General features: G+C 35.4%; 1 protein-coding gene across 2 annotated transcripts in view; it reads left to right on the forward strand.

Annotated features, from left to right (window-relative positions):
- Positions 1-6900, forward strand: part of PTPRQ (protein tyrosine phosphatase receptor type Q) — a 194101-nt gene extending 187201 nt beyond the window's left edge. For both annotated transcript variants that reach the window (XM_045082935.1, XM_045082936.1), the window contains 3 exons: positions 138-273; positions 5604-5727; positions 5977-6900. In XM_045082935.1, coding sequence (XP_044938870.1) covers positions 138-273; positions 5604-5727; positions 5977-6014 — 298 coding nt within the window. In that variant the 3' untranslated portion in view covers positions 6015-6900. The remainder of the gene's footprint in view (positions 1-137; positions 274-5603; positions 5728-5976) is intronic.
- The last annotated feature ends 916 nt before the right edge of the window (positions 6901-7816 follow it).

The raw sequence follows: 7816 nt of genomic DNA on the forward strand, positions 1-7816 counted from the left end.
TCTTTGAAAAAAAAAAAAGTTCCTCCAAGTAAGAAAAGGACCTGTTGAGAGTATATTACTACCATAGTTCACAGTTCTCTTTCTTCATCACTATCAACATGATGAACAATGTTTGTATAATCTTATTCCTCCCGCAGTGCTGGAGTTGGAAGAACTGGAGTTTTTATTGCTCTGGACCACTTGACACAACATATAAATGACCACGATTTTGTGGATATATATGGATTAGTAGCTGAACTGAGAAGTGAAAGAATGTGCATGGTACAGAACCTGGTAAGACCGCTAAACTGTGTTTAGTGTCAGCTCTGCACTTTCTACAAGGGAGGATCTTAGCAGCAGCAGTCTGGTTGGGCATGGACTTGAAACTTTGTTTGCAGAGTAGATACTTTTTCTACATAATAAACCCCCTAGAGGGGAGGAGGTTTGGGGAGGACATCCCACGTGGGGCAGTCACCCCTCAGGGACTGTTACTGACTGCTCATCCTAGCTTGTTTCTACTGATAGGCATATAGAAAGCAATTCAAAAATCGATGTCCTTAGTATTTGGGAAATACTAAGAAATTGGGGAAACTTAAGAAATGAATCAGATCATTTTCTTTTATAAACATGCTAAATGTTATATTTGGGAAAAGCTTAAAATATTGACTGTTACAGGGTTCTATGTATTTCACGTGTTCATATTTATCCCTTTGTATGTTAGTACTCAAAACAGTTGTCATATTAGTTAACTCCCTGGGAGTTTTTTGTTTTGTTTTGGTTTAAAGGCAAAAACATTTATAAAATATGTAGATTTTTCTTCATTAAAAAAATCACATAGTATAAAGGTAATGAGACAAAAACTTACAGTGGGTGTCTAGAGAGTTCCACCTTCTATGATAATCCTTTAATATATTTTCTTATTTAATCCTTTATTTGTAAAGCAGTATCAATAAAACTAATCAACAGACTAGGTATTTTTGGCTTTGCCTTACAAATAGGGAAGCAGATATTCCATCCAAGGATTTTAAGTGATATTTCAAGATTATATAATTAATGTTTCAGAACCAAAATTCAAGCCAGAGTCTGTCTAACTATAATATGTAAGATTTTTCTCTGTATATTTGGATTGATATTTCTATACTTTTCAAGTGGAAGTTTTCTCATGGTAAATATCTAGATCTTCTGTAATTTCTGCAATACCTACTAGAAAACACATGCACCATCACAGTTGTTAAAAATGTGAGAAAAAAGGTTCTTTGCTAAGTAAGTTTGAAAAGAAATTAAACTGATCTTAGAATTTCTTAAAGGCTCTATGTGATTGTACATTGACAGTTATAGAGCCAGAACCCTTATGAACATTATTTTCCAAAATTACATGATTGTGAAATCCTTGAACCTCTTTTGACCACAGAACCTATAATGTCATATAGGGGAACACTAATATTATTAGAAAGATGCTGCTCTAGACCAGAGGCATTTAAACTTTGTGGACTGCACATTCCTCTCAGGAAGAATGCTTGGGCATTCAATTCCAATAAATCTATATTTATTTTTAAATGTAGATTGAGCAATTACATAAATTATAAAATGCATATGTACAAAATGAGAAATCAAAGATATCAGATAAAGATCAAATAAGTAATATTTTGAAATCTTGTAATTGTGATGCCTTCATATTATCATTAAGATAATGATCCTTAGCATGAGATAATTCTGTTTCAATAGTGGTTTTAAATATATATTATATATTATAAATATATATTATACATTATTTATTATTTTTTAAAAAATGATCTAGATTTTTGTCAGATTTCCTTACATGGTTGTTTTTAACCTCAATGGTTATAAGTTTTATTCTAGAAGCACAAAGAACATCAGCCTTGCCGTTTCCTTGTCGTTCATCTGGGCTCACATGATAAATACTACCTTCAATCCAGGGTCTCTTTGTAGGAGTCTTTTTAAGCCACTGCAATTTTGTGATGATTAGGTGAAACTAGGTAATGGAATCCATATCCATTCCCCTATATGTTGAAGGGGAACAAAGGAGTGAAGTATCACTCTACCCTTAGGATACTTCAGAAATGGAAGATAACTTGTGATCAGGGTTGACTTCCTGGGTGTACAGCCTGCACAATCTCACAGGCCCCATATTCAACAGTACCCTGCACCTGGCTTAGTGTTTGCTCTCACTGTCTTGAAAATCTTTAATAATTTTTGAGGGAGGACACTCTCATTTTCATTTTGCAGTGGGCCCACAAATTAGGTAGCTTGTTCTCAATGATAAGGGTTCCAATATCAATCCAACTATTTATGAACCATTATTAAAACCCAAATTCTTTTTTATGTTTGTTAACAGTAAGAATAAGCAGAAAGCTAGTGTTTCTCCTCCCGTGTCCCTAGATTACTCACGCGCACATGTACTCCGTGTTCTTGACATTGATCAAGATTTGGATAGGATAGAGGGTGGGACAGATCAGGATCTTGTTTCCTTCTAGAAACTAGAGTCACTCTTCAGGGAATAAAAGTTGAAACTATTTTGCCAAGCTCTATATTTTTGTGGAACTGAACTTGGTAAACAGTGTGTTCAAGAATGCCTGTTAATAATTTCACACAATTTAGTACACAATATATGCTCTCAACTTCGTATATTATGCTTGTCTAACCAGCCCAAGCAATATGCTACAGTTGGGTAGGGGAGGGAAAGAGCATGACTTTTGAAGTCAGAGAATGGAGTTAGGATTCCAGCTCGGCTGCTGAATTAATTGCTGGCTCTGTGACTTGTTTAATTAGCCGCTTTGAGTTTTTTCTCTTTTGTAAAATCATCATGTTATACTTCTCACATGCTTATGGTCAGTATTAAATAAGAGAAAGTACTAAAGCACCAAACACACAGTCCCTCTCCATTGTGCAGTAACTATCTGATGGAATTCTGCTGGATTCCCTCCGTGCTGAAAAGCTGCTACTCGGAAGCTCTCTTTCACCTGATTTCCTTCCCAGAAGTTTTGCTCATTACCATCTTTTCTCTTTGATGATAAAAAGGAAAATGACCACAGTCCTTGGCTCCAGCCCTTACAAATCAGGATTGCCTTGCACAAGAGTGGTTTCTTACTTTCCTCTGTTGCACTCGGGAGTGATTGCCATTTGGATGAAGAATGCGGTCTCAGCACATACTACAGTAGCCATGGGCAGGGGCGGGGTGGTGGGAACCTCAGAATATATTACCACTACAACCCTGCTCTGGGGGCATGGCCCAGACCCAGCAGAGAACATGGAGCTCTTTCACTGTCTACCAAAAAACAGTTCATAGTCGCCCCAAGAACTTTCTGAGAGAATAGGCCTCAGTGAGATAACATCCTGAGCGGCTATCAGACCCTCAAATAAGTCCTCTACTGAAACTTTCTTCAGAACTGTTGGTCATTATTACGAATATCTATTTCCTCATGAATTACAAAATGCTTCCACAAACATCTCCTCAACAGAATGTCAGTTCTGGGAGGGTGGAATCCTGTCACATTCACGACTCCATTCCCGTTACCTGTAGTACTGCCTGCCTGGCATGTAGAAGTTATGTAACAAATGTTTGTTGGCTCCGTATCATTTAATTCTCACAACTAGTCAACCTTTACCATGTAAGGAAGGATTTCATTTGGAGAACATTTAGAAGTCACTAGGATCAAATAATAATCAAATAAAGATTAATTTGGATGAGTCCCTGTCCTGCTCTGGTTTTCCTAGAAATTTACTGATGTGAAGTCTCTGGATAGAAGGGGAAAAAAAAAAAGAAAAAAGCTAATATACTTAGGCTGCCTAGTTTTTTGCACGGCACTTTACATATAGTAAGTCTTTTAAATATCACAACATAGGTGTTATGATCCTCCAGATGAGGAAGCTAAACATCAGACAAGTTCTGTTCTTCAGGTACCATGATTATCTAAGGCAGGAACTAGAACTGAACTCTCCACTGCCTCCTTGGCAATAACACATCATGGCAAGAGGGATCTTGGAAAATACAGTCCTGCCCTTTGGAAATCAGCCTGGCCTGCTGGCAGAATTTAAACCTATCATTCTTTCCAGTGGAGAAAATGAGATCGGGACAGTCTGAAGCATAACATATCAAATGTGACTTCAAATTCAAATGTGATTTTGTAAGAACTACCAAAACGCATCAATTCAAATGATTGTTGTTTTTAAAGAAATTATATTAGGTCCATATATTTCTGCCAAGGATGTTACTCATCGTGTGACATGTATTTGAATACACTTTTTTTCAGAACTACCATGAGAAGTACTTCACTAGCAATTTCGACAGGATTTTCGTTACTGTATAATGACACCTCATTTCTTACCAAAATTGAATCATGTAACTTGATCGCCCACTGGCTGACAAAACTTAATCCCTAGTGACTTCTAAATGTTCTCCAAATGAAATCCTTCCTTAAATGGTAAAGGTTGGCTAGTTGTGAGAATTAAATGATACTGAGTCAACAAACATTTGTTACGTAACTACTACATGCCAGGCACTATTACAGGTAATGGGAATGGAGTCGTGAATGTGACAGGATTCTGCCCTCCCAGAACTGACATTCTGTTGAGGAGATGTTTGTGGAAGCGTTTTGTAATTCATGAAGAAATAGATATTCGTAACAATGACCAACAGTCTCTGAAGACAGTTTCAGTAGAGGAGTTCCAAAAAGGTTTTGAGATACAGTAAAAATGGATATGAACATAGAGTTCTGAAGATGGTCACCTTAGAGGACATCTTATTTAAATCGTCAATATACATATGTACATATGTACATAGATAATAGGTAATACGTAGAGTATAAATATTGGATTATGTTCCTTTAACATCAGTTATGTTTCCTTTGTAAAAAGGAGGGTGATTTTCTATGACTTAACCTTAAGAACTTTGGGAAAGTCCGAAGTCAGAAATGCTAACAGGTTATTGAGTTATACTGAAAAAACTGAAAAAACCTGGACGATACTGAATTTAGCCTAAACATTCAGATGAAACAGGAGTCCTTGTCTGGGGCATGGGTGTTTGGATAATTCAGTGATCAACTGCCTCGTACTTACAAATAAAGAACAGATACTTGACACTGGGTAGGCCAAATATCAGGTGATTAACAGAATTGTCAAACATATTTTAAATGTGCTGATGGTGTGTAAATGTGCTCACTCCCAGATAGTGAAAGCAAATGAATCATCTGCATTCGAATAGCCATTCTAATCATTCTAACAAGAAAACTGTTTATAAGGAAAATTACTCATTTAGACCTAACAAGAAAAAGGAAATTCATAAACAGATTTAAATAACCTAATTTGCCACCTTTTTATAATCACAGCAAGCAAGAACAAATTAGCATGGGGTTTAATGATAAGTATTTAAAAAAAAAAAAATGAAGCTACAAGAAGCCATAGGAATTTAGAAAACCTGATGTTTGAAATCGTACAAAATCATTTATATACATGGTAAATTCTGTGCTTCTCATTTAGCGATTTAACATTTTTAAATTCAGCCTTACTTTTCACTGTAACAGCATAGCTCTCCTTATAAGAAAAAATAATTTTTTAAAAAAATCCACCCTACCCATTTATTTAACCACTCTTTCTTTGGTGTCTAGGCACAGTATATCTTTTTATACCAGTGCATTCTGGATCTTTTATCAAGTAAAGGAAGTAATCAGCCCATCTGTTTTGTTAACTATTCAGCACTTCAGAAGATGGACTCTTTGGATGCCATGGAAGGTAAACAGAAGAGGCATCATGTAACAATTTGCTAGTGTACTAGGAGCATAAATTTAATTAAATTTAATGTTTTAGATGAAACTGTTTTAGAAGCTTGGTTAGTGCATATAGCAAATTTTTATTATTTCTCTCTAATCCAAGGTAAGGTAAGAGCCTCTGTATCTGCACTCTATTTTTGCTGTGAAACACTTAAATCTTTTGAACTGGTAGTTTCTGTTCTCTCTTGTGACATGTTACTTTATGTTATAGGTGATGTTGAGCTCGAATGGGAAGAGACCACCATGTAAATATCCAGACCAAAGATTACAACTGGAAGACATTTTCAAATCCCAGGGGCCAAAATCTCCCCCTCACTCTTCTGAATTGAAATGTACAACCTTAAAGAAATCTCTGTGTTTCTGTTACTGTGCCTTATGGATTGACATTTTAGGAATAATTCTAGGAAATAGGTAATTCAGGGTAGTCATTTTTTTGTACAGAATAAATATACATTTAAAATGTTTAAAAGAAGAGATCCCAGAGATTTTTTTAAGTCTTCCGTATCTTTGGAATGAGCCAAATAGAAAATTATCATTATATTAGCATGAATGTTTCCACGTAAATTTTCCCCACATATTAGATTGAATCTTGAACAGAAGTTGTAAATGTTGATTCGGTCGTGTTATTTTGGCTTCCAAGGTGTTAACGTTCCTTGTGGATAACTTCCAGGACTGTCATAACGATCTGTACACTTCCATGTACACCCCTGTGTTTTGATTCCTCTGTTTTATGAGTGCTGAGATATCATCTCATGATCTCCAACAGCTGAACAGTAACCCCTTGACACTGCCGGGATTACTTAGCCTTTATACAACACACAGTAGCTCTTTGGGGACACTTAGGGCTATTTAGTTGCATTGTGATCTTTAGCTGGAAAAACAAAAAGAAAAATGAAACAGTGTGATTGCTGATACGAAGCTACAGAGTACATTTGTACCTTTTTCAGGACAAGCTGTACCACTGTGCTGTAGCATTAAATACAGGGTTATCAAAGTATTTGTCTATTAGATGTTTACTCAACCGACAATAGTCAAACTATCAATAGATAGTTTTGAAAGGTCTTTTCTGCAGAAATGTATGATGTATGGCAAACTTGTAAACTGCATTAAATACAGGGTTATCAAAGTATTTGTCTATTAGATGTTTACTCAACCGACAATAGTCAAACTATCAATAGATAGTTTTGAAAGGTCTTTTCTGCGAAATGTATGATGTATGGCAAACTTGTAAACTAATGATGTGCTATGGTGGTGCCAACAGAAATTTCTAAATAGATTATATAAAAGGATCTTTTTTCATCTCGCAAGATTGATCTTAGAGGAGTGTACTTCGTGGAAACTATAAACAAAGAAATTAACCAGGTCGTAGCAAATTAGAGATTTTTTTCTTAATATATTTCAATTTCCTTTTTGTTTGATAGTGACAATGTACTAAGTTTTGAACTACATGAAATTATTTCATCATATATTTCAATTAAGTATCTTAAAATGAAATAGTATCAATTATTATATTTCTTCTATAATAAGAATTATGGGGCGCCTGGGTGGCTCAGTGGGTTAAAGCCTCTGCCTTCCGCTCAGGTCATGTTCCCAGGGTCCTGGGATCGAGCCCAGCACCAAGCTCTCTGCTCAGCAGGGAGCATGCTTCCTCCTCTCTCTCTCTGACTGCCTCTCTGCCTACCTGTGATCTCTGTCTGTCAAATAAATAAATAAAGTCTTTAAAAAAAAAAAAAAGAATACCTTATGCTTCTTTCTGCTGGCATATACATATAGGAAATGTGATGGCCAATAAAATTAAATTTAAGGAACTGAGTTAGTTTGCATCATGATTTCAGAGGTCCTTGTAAGTCTAAATTTTATTTTATATCACATAGTGAGAAATAATTGGTAATTACCTTAACTAATATAATGCAGTAAATCATATATAAATACAATATAGTACTAAAGTATAATATATTTAATTAACATATACCTATTTCCCAAGGTGACCATCAGTAGTAAGATATTTGAAAATCAAATTTATTACCCAAGAAATTAAATTCTTTAATCTT

The sequence above is a fragment of the Mustela putorius genome, unplaced genomic scaffold, assembly GCF_011764305.1.
Source record: "Mustela putorius furo isolate JIRA1106 unplaced genomic scaffold, ASM1176430v1.1 tig00000640_pilon_pilon_pilon, whole genome shotgun sequence".
Lineage (NCBI taxonomy): Eukaryota > Metazoa > Chordata > Mammalia > Carnivora > Mustelidae > Mustela > Mustela putorius.